The sequence below is a fragment of the Ursus arctos genome, unplaced genomic scaffold (genome assembly GCF_023065955.2).
Source record: "Ursus arctos isolate Adak ecotype North America unplaced genomic scaffold, UrsArc2.0 scaffold_23, whole genome shotgun sequence".
In the NCBI taxonomy this organism is placed as follows: Eukaryota; Metazoa; Chordata; class Mammalia; order Carnivora; family Ursidae; genus Ursus; species Ursus arctos.
In genome coordinates this window covers 29,372,575-29,388,496 of record NW_026622908.1, presented here as the reverse complement: position 1 = coordinate 29,388,496, position 15,922 = coordinate 29,372,575, and the positions used below count along the sequence as shown (strand labels likewise).

Sequence of the window (15,922 nt, the reverse complement as noted above, 5' to 3'; positions counted from 1 at the left end):
TTCTTAAAGGCAGGATCTGTGTCGTTCCCCCTGCTTTAAAAAAAAAAAAATCTCCCTCAATATGCCTGTATAATACTAGGAAAAGAGCAGGTGCTTAATACATATTTATTTGATGGGTTTGCATTATGAAATTAAAGACTCTAATTCTCCTAAATTTGGAGAATATTTAGGTGGGCTGCTCTAGGAAAAGCCACTGAACTAATTAAAACTGGCACCATAATAAGATAAGTGAGCATTTCCAGACCAGGTTCCACACACGACTCATTTCTGTTTGCCTGTGGACAAGGTGTGCCAGGGCTGCCAAGGAAAGCAGCTTTATGGTCTCTCCATCTGGACTGTGAGGACTTAAATCTCAGAAGCTATACAAAATAACTGCAAATCAGCGCGAACCTTAAAGACAGGGAAATTTACTTACAGGCCCTGGTGCACTATAAATTTGAGACAGTTCTATTAAAATGCTTTTCTTGGCTTCCCATCAGATACTTGGCAAAAGTCTTTTTCCAATAAGGTTCTTAATACTAAAGCTGGGGGAGAAAAAGAAGTGAAACACATAAAAAATGCTCTTCCTTAAGGGTTCCAATTAAATGAGTTTTTATTTTATCCTGCTTTAAACAATATACATTAATCAATCTGTTTCGCAACGTGGATTTATACATTCAGGAAAACTCAAACGCACAGAATCCAGTGCTATTGAAAAGAAATTATGAAATTCAGACTATCCCATAAAGTGGTCGCACTCAATCCCCACGGCTCTCCCATGGGCCAAAGAGCCCAGCTTTGTGTCAGAACCGTGGCTGTCTGTTTCACAGGAAGAACTGCAGGGATCAGGTCAACGTGTTTTGTTTAAGGGCAAGCAACCCAGTACGAAAGCAGAGATTGGGAAACACAGCTTGGAGTGACTTGTCAGGGCCAGAGAGTGGGGGAGAAAAGGAGGCAGGGAATATTTGGCATTTTTTAAAAAGCTGTAAGAGTTCAAGTACATAAAAAAAATTTCAATTTCACAGGTGGGGGGATAAAAATGACAGACAGTACAATATTGATTCTGGAAATTAGAAGTGAAATATTTTCCATATTCTTCATAATATATTTCCAGGGATGCATCCAGCCAGCCCTAAATGTCTCAAGCGACCACTTTTTTGAGAAGACTATCCAATAATCAGTCATCTTGAATTATTGGAAAGTTCATCTGATTTTTTTTTTTTTTTTTTTTGCCTCAATCCAGGCCACACAGTTCTGTGATTTGAATAACGTTGTGGACAGCTAAAGAGAGTGTGCTCCTTGTCTGTCCCTCACATGGTGTGCGGTCTTGGGAGGACTACTTTATGGGCCTTTATCCTCAGTGTCCTCACATGAAAACATTCAGATTACCCAACTGCCTGCCTATCTCACTACTCTGTTTAAGCAGTTTGCTTTGTAAACGCGTGTGCTTGGGGTGAGGGAGGGAGGGGGAAGTGGACATGGACAGCTATATCACTGTCGATGGACAGGACAGGCAAGCCACCCGCATGGGGAACCTTCAGAGAATGGGGCTGCCGAGGTTTCTAGACATCTGAGGGTTTACACCTTTCACTGCAACATGAGACACTTCTTAAAAATAAAAACTTTTTCATTTTTACTAAGTTTTTAATTTTAATTCCAGTAGAGTTAACATGCAATATTATGTTAATTTCAGGCGTACGATACAGTTATTCAGGAATTCTATACATTACTCAGTGCTCATCATAAGTGTACTTAATCCCCTTCACCTATTTCCCCCATCCCCCACCCACCCCCTTCTGGTGACCATTAGTTTGTTCTCTGTGTTTAAGAGTCTGTAAAAACAAACATTTTGGACAAATGTTATAAAAACTTTATAAAGTATATTATTTTAAGAACCACTATTTTAAAAATATGTATGTATGTGCTAAACAAAATTTAAACCTTCACTTAAAGATTCAAGGGCATCACCAAGAATAGCAATTTCTGTACTTCCTCAATTTTAAGACACCCCATCAATAACAGCTTTAGTGGAAAAAGCAGAAACCATATTCAATGTTCAAACTGATGGCAAGTCTCATTTGGATGTCAGAAATCCAAAGTATGAAAAACAAACAAACATGTACTCTTTGAATCGAGGAATTCTGCCGTCTTACACTGACACACCCAGGATACAGTGAAGCCTGCAAGGCAGTCGGCCATAGACCCAATGTACTGAGACTTTTATTTCTGACATCGCTTTTCCATCTTCGCTATTCATGCCAGACTGGCAGATGACCCATCTCAGAGACCCTTCCTTATAGTCTTCCTGCCCTTCCAATCTGTGACTTCTAAGCTATCCTAACTATGAAAACTGGGTAAGTCACCGTGTTGAAACTACATGTAAGTAAAATAAAATACAAGCCTCGTTTTAGGGGCCGTCCTGTGGACAAAGTGCGCGACCTCCGGAATGCACACACACATTTGCTGCTGAGTTCTGTTCTGCTCTCTCCTTTATGACAGCGAGGCCTAACTGTAGTCCTGGTCGGTGAGGGTGCCGCATGCCTGGGGTTTTATTTTCTTAAAAAGAAGTGTTTGGTCTTTTTCCCCATCAGTCAATTATATCTTCAGGTACTCCTCAGCAGCACAAATACTTGGTACGCTTAGTAGGAAAATACGAAGGCAAACGGAGATGGGTCAGTGTAACAGACTGAAAAGAAACTGATATTTTAACTCACCCAAGCTTAAAGGCCAGAGAGAAAAGAAGATGCTGACTATTCCTGCCACCTCAAAGGCTCCCAGTCAATTGAGTACAAAGAAGAGTTCAAAGGCAAGGCAGGCTCCTGACTTCCACCTCCTAGTGTGGCCGAGGTTAGAGGTCACTGCTGGTGGAGCCACTGACCAATAAAAGAATGTTTGGAAACTCCACTCAACAGATAAACCGCGGATCCATTTACGTCTTCCTCCCTATCCACACAAACATCTCCAACTATACAGTCCCGTGTCTACCCAGGCTTCCAAGATCCTAGATTGCTTTCTTCTCCACAGTCGTTCAAGAGAGACTGGGCAGATGGATGTTCCTTCTGACTACAGAAAAATGTTCAGTTGCATACTTCCTCCTGTCTTCCAATGTACAAGAGGTGGTTGATAGGCCTCTCCACTGCTACCTCGCCAGTAAATCTGTCCCTGACAACTTTAGTCCATAACTTCTCCCTTCCATTTTAGACCTGCTAATATACTTCAGAAAATGTACATCATCTTCTCAACTTTCTCTGTGCTTATACCCACACATCACCAAGATGATGGGTGATTAGGCCTCCGTGACTGGGGATCACAGGTTTATTATTATCTCTCACCATCAGCCCTTGAAAAACCAACACTTAATTAGAGCTTCACTAAATTAACTAGTTAATGTAGCTCGTGGGACAATAAAAGGTCAACTGGTATGTTGGCTTTATTCTGTGTAACTCTTACCCTCTACTAATTGAAAGAACTGGTTTTTAATTGACCCACAAAGAAAACCTATAAGCCTCCCCGAGCTTGTCTAATACTCTCATCAGCTTTCAGGAGTAGATAACTTATTTTCTTTAGGCCTAGCCTTGTACTTAACTTTATGGCTGCTTCGACATCACATCTAAGGTCAGAAGCAAATTTACTTATTTTTCCTTGCCAGGCAAAGTGTCTCTAGCTTGGTGCGTCCTAATGCCCAAGTCATGATGAAGACTTTCACCGTGGTCCCCACCAGTCACACTGCAACCTCCCTCATTCCGAGCTCTAAGCTGCAAAATGTCACTATAATATTTCCAACACCAAGATCGCACCCCCACACCACTGGGGTCAATTCAGAAACATAGCTCTGTTCCATCTACAGACAGCAAAAATCCTGTGCTCAGCACTATTTCCTCATCTGAAAGAAATAGTCTCTGGAGACCGACTACAGGACAATGCCAGTGAGAAGCACCTTAGGATTTCTTGGAAACATTTACACCGCCCAAAGAAAACGAGTCACTTAAAAGTGGATGGAGACCTCTGCTGGCTGCCATTGTCCCTGCAGCTTCTCAAGCTGGTTTTCAGCTGCTGAGCAAGAAATGCGGACTGTTGTTCGAGCTCAGCTCATTCTGACCTGCTCCACCACGGGCTCTACAGACATCGACTACTGATACAACAGGATTTCCCTAGAAGTTTACGCCTGTCTTACAAAGAGATCTGAATTTGACCTCCCTAAAGAGAATTCACTGAGGTGTAAAAACTTTGCAGAACCAAGTGTGTGCTAGTTTTTCAGCCACTCCTGCCAAGGTCCGGTTAAATCGATGGACAGTAAACAGAGGACAAAATGACAAGCAGACTCTGCAAAGGGTCCTAGAGAACAAAAGAACTCTCTCTAATCTTAGATGAGACCTTCACTATCAATAGGCCGGTGGTTCCCAATCAAAGCAATGTTGCCCCACACCGGACACTTAACAGTATCTACAGACTTTTTTGGTTATCACAGCTTGGGAAAAGGCTGTGCTACTGGCATCTAGGAGCTGAACCTCGTCATCCTTATACCTCTCTGGGAATTAGTTCAAGCAGTTAATTTCACTTTTGGTTGAGATCAGTCCAGTCTAGAAATCTGAGATTGACAGAAGAAAAGATGTCGTTTTGGGGCACACAGAATATTCATGGAAAGGGAAGCAGGACTCCACGGGGCACTGCAGTGGAGTGCTTTAGAAGGCCTGAAAGCAGCGGAGAAGAGGGACATGAGAAAGACGAAGGAAGACTTGGAAAAGGAGGCAGGCAAGTGCCAAGACTGCCGTTCTCTCCAAGTTGACAAAATGTGGGGCACTCATCACCCGAGGAGATGACTGGCCCTCGGGCCTAGAGGCGTGCAGCAGAGAAGAGACAGCCACTTGATCATTCATGCTGTCAAGGACAGTGATATTCTTGCTAAGGACAAGAGGTTCACAGACTTTTTAAACAGCTGAATGAAATGTGAGAGAGATCTCGCCAACCCCATCATTTCACAAGTGTGGAAATGAAAGCCCAGTGAGCTTTGGTGACTTATCACTGTCAGATAAATTCATAGGGACAGAGCCCAGGGCTCATATCCAAGTCTTTTGACTCCAAGTATATCTCTCTGAACCCAAATAACCTCAAAGTGCCCTATTTTTAATGACCTCTATTCATTCCATCTCAATGGTTCTACGATTCGGAGCCCAGACTCAGAAACGACCAGCTGTGCCCGTCTCAGACCTGTGGTTCCCCAGCCTGCTCTGTGGAACAATGGCATTCCAAAAGCTGGCCGTGAGAGCTCTGCTCCAAAAACCCAGTGGTTCTCCTTCCCAACACGATGGTGCTAGGTTTTTACTTGGCCTTGTCAGACTGGACTCTTAAGATGGCATCTGACTTGGCAGATGACTCTCTACTTAGTTATTTATGTTCATCAATCAAGATGCCAAAAAAGAAACACCCAGAGCTCAGACACCAGGACTCTTCTTCTGTGAAAAGGAATATTTTCTTCTACACAACTTGTAAGAACCATAGGTTTAGATGAGGAATCTAGAGATCTCCAGACAGATTTTCTAATTGACTGAAACTCAGATGAGGCCAGTAGTCAAGTAATAACTGAGAAGCCCGAATACTTAAAATGAACATGAACAGCTCTGAAAAAACAACAGGGAGGCTAAAATCCAACTGTGCTTTTTTAAAAAGATTTTATTTATTTGAGAGGGAGAGTGTGCGTGCACAGAGGGAGAGGAAGAGAGCATATTGGGAGAGGGAGAAGCAGACTCCCTGCTGAGCAAGGAGCCCGACGCAGGGCTGGATCCCAGGACCCTGGGATCATGACCTGAGCCAAAGGCAGATGCTTAACCGACTGAGCCACCCAGGCGCCCCGTGATTTGTTTTCCAGTCTCAGTGCCAACATGTGTTACAGATGAGGTCACTGAGGTCCCGAGAAGGCAAATCCCTGGCCGTGGGCAGAGTGGGTGCCCGGCCAAGAAGGCAGGGGCGCAGGCAGTCTGAGGGCAGCACCTGCACGGCCGGCATTGTCTGACGCGGCTGTCTCCGTGGTTTAAAGTAATTGTGGTGGACTCAACACATCCGCTAATTTTCACTGCCTCCTAAAACCCTAAAATGACGATTATGACAATTTTTTTTTAAATAAAGGCATAGTCACTGTAAGATCAAGAAGATGGGAGACGAGCTGAAGAACAAAATGCGGTCCCAGAAGAGCAGAACGAGACGCGGTGGCCGGCTCTCCGGGCCCAAGCAGCCGCTGAGGAAAATCAGCTCAGAAACAACCGAGGTCGTCCACTCGGAACCCCAGGTGGGGGCAAAGACGAGGCCAGAAGCAGAGGACAGACTGAACGTGTATCACAAAGCGGTCCGAAGCCCAGATCCCCGCCCTCACCCGGACAGAGGCCTGACACCCTGGCAAGGTCACAGGCAGGGTCTCCGCCGGGGCTGCGGGTGCCAGACAGTCACAGACCTAATGCTGAGACGCCTCCAACCCCTCTCCTGCTCATCTCCTACAAAGATAATTTTGACAAAAATAAAAACCTTAAGAATCTACTAAAAAGAAAAGAAACCACAAGCACTGTACCACTTTCGGGTAGTCTTTTTTTTTTTTTTTTTTAACTTGCTTGACATTTCAGCTCCACTACATTTCTCTCTGGAGAGGGAAAAGCAAGTGAAGCAGGACTCTGGGGCCCCCGGCGGCACGCTGCAGACCGTGGAGAGCAGCCCAGGGGAAGGGGTATAAGGAGGAGGATGAGAAACCGGACAGTGAGGCAGGGGTGCGGCACCCGCTCCAGGGACAGGGAGCACCCCTCCGTGAGGGAGGCCGCTGGAACCGGGCACCTAGGCCAGCTGCCCCGACCACTTTCTCCTGGTCAACAGCTACTCAGAAACATCACCCCGAAATGACGCCACTTCCTGGGCTGCCTTAGTCATGACAATGGTCACCTGCTCTGAGAACCACCCTCCAGAAAGGCTCAGCTTTGCCCTGAACACACGGCTACACCATGACCCTAAAACATAAAAACAGACGCTCACCTCAGGGGAGTTTTTAAATCTCTGAGAGTTACTCCCTCAGACGTCACCTGATGCGACCCACCTGAGTCCGCTTTCCTCTCTTCAGTCCGGTGAGCGGGTGTAGCGGAGGAAATAACCCCGCTCATGCATTCAGCTCTGTCGACGTGTATCCCCACCGTGCAGGCCGCCCTTCCGAACCACCCACGTCACCCCCCCCAAGGACACCACCCCGGGCCTCTTACCTGCCGCTGCATTTCTTCAATCTGTCTTTGCGGGATGCTCTGTAGGATACCGTACACGTCGGACATCTTTTCTTCCGGCACAACCACAGATGCTCTAGAGACGACAGCAAGACAGTTTCTATACACACGGCCCTGTACACAGAGCACCTCTACACACCTGTCCCGCTACGTCCTCCTGAGCAGAAACAACACCCGCACCCGCCTTCAGCACTCCCTCCGGTGAGCGGCCCTTCCTCGTCCTCCTCTCCTCAGGGCCCACCTTCTCAAAGGCGTCCTCTCGCCCGCTGCGTTTCCTCACCTTCCTCCACGCCACCCGTGTGCTCCAGCCACGCTGGAGGTGGCTCAGCACGTCTCTAAGATAAAAAGAACTACACAGCCTCGATTTTCAGGCTGAATGAGGCCCCCCCGTTCTGGCCTTCCACCGCCCTCTGCGCAGCCATCTACGACGGCACTTAGCCCACGTTATTAGATCCCAGCCTCCTCAAGAGCTGAGACTGCATTATTCACAGTAGACTTTCCATAACTACGAGATGAACGAATGTACAGAGGAATGAATGCTACTCGCATTATTCAAATACCCACAGTGATCAGACATGAATAGAAATATCAGAATAGCTAGCTGGAAGAGGAGAAAGTAAGTAAGTATCTGAGGCAGAGTCAAGCCTGACAGGTGCACACAAAAGGAGCTAATTTTCAATAATCTTGAACCGCCAAAGTCCTAGGGAAATGAAACAATGTGAGACCAGAGGGCTCTTCCATCATTCTAGCAGCGACAGCCATAACCAAGCGGGACCCATGTTTGTCACACGGAGGCACCCCCCTCCAGCTAGGAGCATTACGCAAACTCCGAAGAGTCTCTAGAGCACGCCTCATTGCTGTGGCTACACATCTCACCCACGGAGCTTTGCAGTGCAGCGTTCCTGAGGGTAAGGCCCAGGCGTTTTCCAAGTCCTTCAGGTGAGTATACTCTGCACTTACAGTGGAGAACCACTGCGCCTGACCAAGGGCCGCCGAACATGTTTGGTAAAAGGCCAGATAGTACATATTTTAGGCTTTGCAGGCCGTATCACCTCTGCCACAACTACTTAGCTCTGCCACTGCAGCACAAAAACAGCCAGCAGATAATATGTGAGCGAATGGGCGTGGCTGCGTTTCAATAAAACTTTATTTACAAAACCTGGCAGCTTCCCATATTTGGCCCAAATGCCTCAGTTTGTGAACCTCTGCTCTAGGCCCACAGACTAACTCTTTTCATGGAAAATACAGCAAAACAATCTACAGGAGTAGTTCTCAAACCTAGGTATGCATTGCAATTACTGAGGGGGCTTTCAAAACCTAATATACACAGAACCACTGGTGTGAAGTTTATTAGAAGGGAACACTCACCTCTTCCAGTCCAGAACTTCAGAGAAAGGCAAAATATAGGAGTCCGCAATGACCACTGGGACACAGCCAGCGCGTAAGACGTCACTCAGTACCGCCTGGCCCAGCCGAGCACCACGAAGGACCACACAGAAAGTGGCCTCCTACAGGAACACAAGCAGAGGCAGGGGATCACAAACCAGTTTCACTGGTCCACTTACTCTGATCGCTGCAGATCATGGAGTTCTTCCGAGGGCTGAAGCCAAGCGCTACTGAGACATCCCGACTGAAAATGCTAATGGATAAAAGCTCACACCAGGGTAACTGGAAAAGCTTAACGGGCCGCAATGCTTGGTATTTCCACTCTTCAGTGTCATCTCAATGCCGCTACTGGTGGCATCCGACATGTCCAGAGCCAACGTCCAAGTCTTCTCTGGGCACTCAATAATGTGACCTCCCACAGCCGGATTCCCCCCAGCCCTAGTCTCCCATGTAAACTCACTGTGGCCCGGGGGCCGAGCATTGCTTCCAGAGCTCCCTCGGCCTACCTCAGAGCAGAATTATTTGTCTGGGCATGGCAGGCTTTCTAGAGGACGCCCTAGAGGGAAGCTATCAACTTCATCTCTCTACTCCTTGTGGCATCAAACAGTGTGCTCTGTACATAGAAGATATTCATTTCATGAATGCGGTGACTTTGAAAACACACGGATATGTTCTTAGAACAATAAATCAAACAGAAGGCAAAGTCTCAAAAAATTTCTTCTCCCCTCCCTCCCTCAAGCCTAGTCAATGTGGGGATCATTTCAGAAAATGAGGGACATACAGGAGAACAGTTTCAACAGGTAAGCCAAAATAAGAAGCGATCCTCTCTCTAACACCCAGTTTCTCCCAGTTTTTGCCTCTTCAGGAGGAAAAAAAAAGATTAAAAAAAACAAAAACCACTGTTTCATCTTTACAGCTAGAGAAAAGGAAAGTTCAGAAAAAATGTAAAGAAACTCAATATGCCAAACTCCTCTGAGGATACGCGAGAAAGCAGCAAGGGCTGAAGAGAATCAGTCATGGCACCCAGAGGTGCAGGTGGGCAGCTCAGCCTGCCCTGAGAGTCGGCATCCAGATGTGGACACACGTGCTGATAACCATTTTTCCTGTCTAGACAAAGGTTACTATAAATACTCCTGCTCACATCACCACTGTTATCAGTCAGACATTCCAGAGGAGATGCAGCACTCTCTGAGAGAAAGTATTTTAACAATCTCAGCATGGGCCAGCTCTCTTTGGAGACTGGGAAAAAAAAAAAAAAAAAAAATCACACCAGCTCCTTGCTATTTCTCCTTGAACTATTTTAAATATTTCAGGGAACAAAACTCACTTTCTCCTTTCCTACCCCCATGCCCTTGGAATGTCAAGCATCCTGCTTATGCTTAAAACATCCCCCAAAGGACTACTCTGCCCGGGATTCTGGAAATAGTGCCATGTCCATGACTCAGGCAAAGGACATACTACCAGCAGGACAGGGCGAGGGTGGCAAAACACCAACAGACAAAACAGTAACAAAAAATGAAAACCTTCCATTCCCAGCAAACGCTGACTGCGGCTTTGTGGGCCCACATGTCAGAGGATACAAGCCGCCACGTTCCAGAAGGAAACTTCTCTGGACGGGCTTATGAATACAGGGATAAAAGTAAAATAGGTTTGCCCACCTCTCCGTAAACCCATCTCAGCTGCGGTTCTGGAATGTAACGAGTGTCTGAAAGGAGCAGGAGCACTCAGAGGCCAAGCAGCTCTGCACAAAACAGCACGCCAGACGCGGACGCACGTGAGGGCCCGCGCGGCCGGGAAGGAGCAGGACTGCGTCTTCTTCTCCCCTTGGGTCAGTGCCCTGGCTGCGTGGGGAAAACATGGCCTGCTGCTGGGGTGCGTGCTACTTCGCGGAAGGGACCGCTCCCGAGCCCGGAGAGCGTGATGGGCGGACACTCACCTGCAGCACCTGGGGGTAATCGTAGACCTGGTGCTCGCGGCAGCGCTTACGCACCGAGAGGACGCCCTCTGACAGGTTGGTGCATTTATCCAGTACTAACACCGACTCCCCGTGTTTGGCCTGGAGGGCTTCCAGGTCTTCTCTGTACTCGGGGTGGACAGCCATCTGAGAGGACAGGAGGAAGTACCGCCGGGGACTGCAAGAGAGCAAAAAGTGTGACTGGAACACTGCCGCCAGCCTGCTGGTCAAGGTAAGACAAGCTCGGACGTTCAACTTATGGCAGGAAGTGGGGTCTTCGCATCACTAGATTTTCTGGGAAATCACACTCTGCAGCGTTGCTCAGTATTGACAGGATTATATACAGTAAGAACATAAGGTATGATTCCGTCACGTGCCATCATTAAAGATTTTATGGGGGAGAAGTTCAGGTTTTGAGGAAATGCTTGTAATATGCCAAGCTTGGGGGGCAAGCTCTAAATACCTATGTGCACACGTGGAAAAAGAGAGAAAGTGACCGGCTAACTACTTGGAAGAACCATCAACGTGTTATCATTAGATATAGCTGAGGTCTCTAATCCTAAAAGTAACTGAGAGCTGGCTGCATCCTTCAAATAGGAAGAGAGGGAAACAGTGGGCAGCACCGGTGGTCAAACCGGAAGAGGTGAAGGACTGCTTCCGGCTGCCGAATGGCCTCCTCGGCCTATGGAGATGCTGCAGGGAAGACAGCCCCCATCCTCAAGGCCACCCGCACAAAGAAAGACTGAATTGGTGTTAAGAACAACAAGTGGAGGGGCGCCTGGGTGGCTCAGTCGTTAAGCGTCTGCCTTCGGCTCAGGGCGTGATCCCGGCGTTCTGGGATCGAGCCCCACATCAGGCTCCTCTGCTGGGAGCCTGCCTTCTTCCTCTCCCACTCCCCCTGCTTGTGTTCCCTCTCTCGCTGGCTGTCTCTGTCAAATAAATAAATAAAATTAAAAAAAAAAAAAAAAAAAGAACAACGAGTAGAAGAAACTATCTGCACCAAAGGAGGGAACAAGTCTTAACATCTAGATAGCAAGGACGTCTGAAAGAAAATGGAGTAAAGGAAGGACTTCCATGGGTCTGGTGCCATTTAGATCTCCACAAAAGACAAACACACGAACACAAAGTTAGTAAGCCAGAAGTCAAGGGGGCCTTCTGGGGGAGGCCAAATGGTAAGTAATTCTCTTCTGGAAGGCCAGAGTCCCACAGGGCAGAAAGCTTACAGACAAACACCACCTAGGTTGAGGGACCACTAGCAATCACCATCAAAGACATGAATAATGTAAAGCAGGTTCCAGGAAGAAGTGAAACACCCATCGGACCCAGAAGCAGAACTCACATGAATCTACCCCCCACTGGTCTGCACCAGGGAGAGTTCTGGGGGGCGCTACATCTCACAGACAATGCCATCAGACAAGCTGACGCGAGTCTGCACATAAGCAAGGACCAAAACCTACACTCTGTGACCCCATCTCTCTCTCTTCCTTTTTTCCTTTTTTTTTTTTTTTTACTTGCTTGGGGAGAAAGGAACGGTAATTTTTTTTTTTTTTTTTAAGTTTCTTAGATTTATTTGGAGGGTCTACCTGGAGAACACCTTACCCATACATCCACAGCCGAAGAACAACCATTCTCTGACTGGAAAGGTCATCACGGTTTACCCAGCACGAAGCTTCAGGGCCCAAACACACAGAGCAGCGAGTGGAGAAGGAAATGCTCCCCTTTCTAGCCAGCTCAGCTACAGAAACTCCAGAAACCACAGCAACACACCCCACAGCCAGATGGCCTTCAGATACTTAGAACCCTCTCTTCTGGTAATTCCTCTGAGTGGCTGAACTACAAGCAAAAGGTACGTCCCCCGCCACAGTTAAGAAAGAAAAGGATGCGCACGTTCCCAAAATCTCACTAACAGCAAGTAGCCACAGGAGGCCATTGAAATTAAACTTAAAATTCAGTTCCTCTGTCACACCAGCCACATTTCAAATTCTCAATGGCCACATGTGGCTAGTGGATACCTTGCAGCAGAAATACAGAGGCTCTCCCAGTGCCGAAAAGGTCTATTTGATAGAGCGGCCCCTGACGGTCATTCAGACCCAGACCACAGGGTAAAGGTAAGTGGAGAAAAGAAAGACATCGAATAGCAACCCATCGGGGAGTCAGTTTGGAACAGCTGTACAGACTGGTTCCTCTCATCCTGGGCCATTTCCTCCTAAGTTACAATTTACTGAACAATATGCTGAATATTTATAGCTAAAAGTAGTCCTTCTAGACACTGAAATAGACTCTTGGATTCTGTTCCCAGCCCTGACCCTCAATAATTTTTCTTTGGTAAAAAAAGCATTACTTTACAGAGGGACGACTTGGCGATGGAAAGATCACACCTAAGCACCCTTGCAGATCCCCTCGAAGTGAACGCCATCTCCCTTCAAAGCATTTCTGTAATCAAACTTGTCTGTTTAAACAAGAGAAAGACTGACAGGCAAACTCACAAGACAAGCAGGGCTTAAAACCACATTAACAATGAAAGCTTTTTGGAAATGGAAGAGACTGGGTTTTGTTTTTTTTTTTAAATTTCAAATCAGAAAACTGCTCAGTAACAAGTTATAATGAAATCAGCCATGCATCAAGTTAGGGCTGAATGACCTTTAAGGGTCTTTCCAATTCCCAGGACACTGGTTCTACGATGGATCTCATGGAGCACTGGTATTTGCTGGATGTTTCTGGGGACTTTTTTTTTTTTTAAAGATTTTATTTATTTATTTGACAGAGAGAGAGAGAGACAGCCAGCGAGAGAGGGAACACAAGCAGGGGGAGTGGGAGAGGAAGAAGCAGGCTCCCAGTGGAGCAGGGAGCCAGAGGTGGGGCTCGGTCCCAGGACCCTGGGATCACGCCCTGAGCCACAGGCAGACGCTTAACGACTGCGCCCCCCAAGCGCCCATGTGGGGACCTTCTGTTTAAGTGCAGCTGCTAGCATAAACCTGGTGATGCTCTGCGTGGTCTAGAATAAGAACACACATGCCAGTACCCAGGAGGGTGCCCATGCAGAAAGGTGCAGAATGTTGGAGTTCTAGAGAGAAAAGAGTGGTACTACATGGTGTGGGTGGGGACAGAAATGACCCACCCAAGTGTTGAAGCCTTTCTAGGGTGAAGGATTCTACTTGGGAAAGAGCTGGGAAGTGGCCTGGGTATGAGAGCCCTGAAAGGGTACCCAAAGTTTCGGCACTGGGGGCAGGGTAAAAGTAGCCATGGCAACCCAGTGGGATGCTGGAGACCAAGTGAGGTTAGGAGGGCATGCGGGAACCCCAGGACTGAGTGTTAGAGCCTGGACTGGCTGAGAAGGGTGCCAGGTTGTGGGAAGGGTGAGAGCAATGGTGACATCACCCCTTGCTGGACCCCGAGAAGGCTGAGGAGGGTATCTGCTGGGGCAAGTGGGGAGAATACAGCAGCGGGAGCACAATGTGGGGGAGTCTGAGTGGGGGTGAAGAGGGCATCTGGGCGGTGATGGGGCAACACAGTTGGTTACGTGCAAGAGGGTTGAGCAAATAAGTAAAGATATTGAGGATAAATGGGAGCCAGGTTTCTCACTGTCAGAGAACGGAGTTACAAATATGCAAAGGGAGAAAACCAGAATGCTCCTGCAGTGCTGGATGGAATTGCAGATGGTGATAAGAATGCATGGTTTTCAATGTACACAGATAATACAGAGACCATCCATCTACACAGATACAGAAATAAATACAGCTGTTCGTGGGCAGTGCTCAAAGAAGCTTCTGAATAATGAAGGACTCCAGTTGAGTTTCACTGTTGAGAAACAAAGTTCTATTTCAGATATGCAGTCGCCAGGATCCCGACACCAGATCCTCACTCCACCGTTACTCCATTTTCAGCATAAATGTGCAGATGTGCACAAGAGGCTAGAAACGTCCCCCTGCTTGCATGCTGGTTCTCCCTGACCTGACAGACGGCTGAGGGAGTGTGCCCATTCTAGTTTTAAGCAAACAAAATTGTAAGGTGGATTTGTTTTACTTGTAACGACTAAAATTACTAGCTAGGACTTTCATGTTTCCTCCCAGCAGTGCTGAAACCTAAGTTTAAGTAAAATCATGCTGAGAACTTGAAGTCTCCCTCAATAGTAACAGTGGTAAACTCCCAATTTAGTTCCCTTCAGAGAGACAGTGACAAGAATTCCAGCTGAGACCAGCACAGCTGTGAGAAGAAGCTATCAATAGCAACAATCCTCAGCTTCCCATTGAAAAAATATTGAGAGAGATTTAAAATAAAAATAAAAACAAAGCTCTCACTACTCTGTGTAGCCCTCAAGAGATGTGGGAATTCCCTCAAAAGGCAACTCTCACAAAGAGCAACAAGTCCAAAGCACAGCCGTAAGGTCACCCACCCCGCCTCCGCCCAAGTCCCTGGAAAGGGTGAGGAATCTGGGGTCTGTCTTTGCCTTTTTTTTCCTTCTTCTTCTTCTTCTTCTTCTTCTTCTTCTTTTTTTTCTTTCCAAGAAAGGGGAGTGTTGTTTTATAAAAGAAACACCACAACGTCAGGGCCAAACTGCAAGCTGGAGGGAAGTGGAGTGTGGGTCCAGCTGGGCTGTAGAAATCCACAACTGGCCAGCAGAGGGAGGACGGCGCCCCAGGCATCTTCCCCCTCCTGGCAGATCTGTTCTTCCTCCGTCCAGTTATTGAACGCAGCACTTCAGAGCTGGAGACTTTAAATGATCTAGTTAGAGATCTTAATTTCAGTCTAATTATACGTAAAAACCAGGGAGATGAAGTTACCAAGAAAATACCACCACGATGCAGTTTAAATCTTTGAAAGAAATTGCCTGAAAATAATTTTTACTGTTCAGGGGTGGTTTGTTCTCCTGTTTTTACTGAATCTTTTCTTTTCAGTAGGTATTTTCTCTAGGTCAAATCTGAAGGGAAGGAAGAGTCCTAAAGCAATATAAGAAAGCAAGATTATACGAGAAAGATTAGATAATAAAGGGAATAGAGTTCAAGCGGTCTTAAGAAAGAAAGGCCCAGAGGCAGCCAAGCTGAAGGGACAGCCCTGACGCTCCCAGGCTCCCTCCAGCCTTGCCCAGGCTTTCTCTACCGTAGCACTGCTGCCACGGGGAGCCCACAATTCTCTGTTGCACATTATGCACTGCAGAGATTTTTGTGGCACCCCTGGCCTCCAGCCTCTAGATGCCAGCCTCTAGATGCCTCCAGCCTCTAGAGCACCCCGTGCAGAACAGAGTTAACACACCAGGTCTGACTGCTCTCCTTTGAAAGGCTGGCTCTTGGCTGTGTATGGGAACTCCAGTATCAGAGGAGTTCCTACCCTCCCCAGAACTGGTAAGAGTGGCTTC

At 47.1% G+C, this 15,922-nt stretch overlaps 1 protein-coding gene across 3 annotated transcripts in view; it reads right to left on the bottom strand.

Moving 5' to 3' along the window:
- LOC113265012 (exostosin-2) overlaps positions 1-15,922 on the bottom strand; it is a 158,257-nt gene that overhangs the window by 99,041 nt on the left and 43,294 nt on the right. For all 3 annotated transcript variants that reach the window (XM_044389005.3, XM_026512069.4, XM_057317067.1), the window contains 3 exons: positions 10,552-10,747; positions 8,598-8,737; positions 7,212-7,305 (listed from right to left, as the gene is read on the bottom strand). In XM_044389005.3, the coding sequence (XP_044244940.2) occupies positions 7,212-7,305; positions 8,598-8,737; positions 10,552-10,747 (430 nt within the window). The remainder of the gene's footprint in view (positions 1-7,211; positions 7,306-8,597; positions 8,738-10,551; positions 10,748-15,922) is intronic.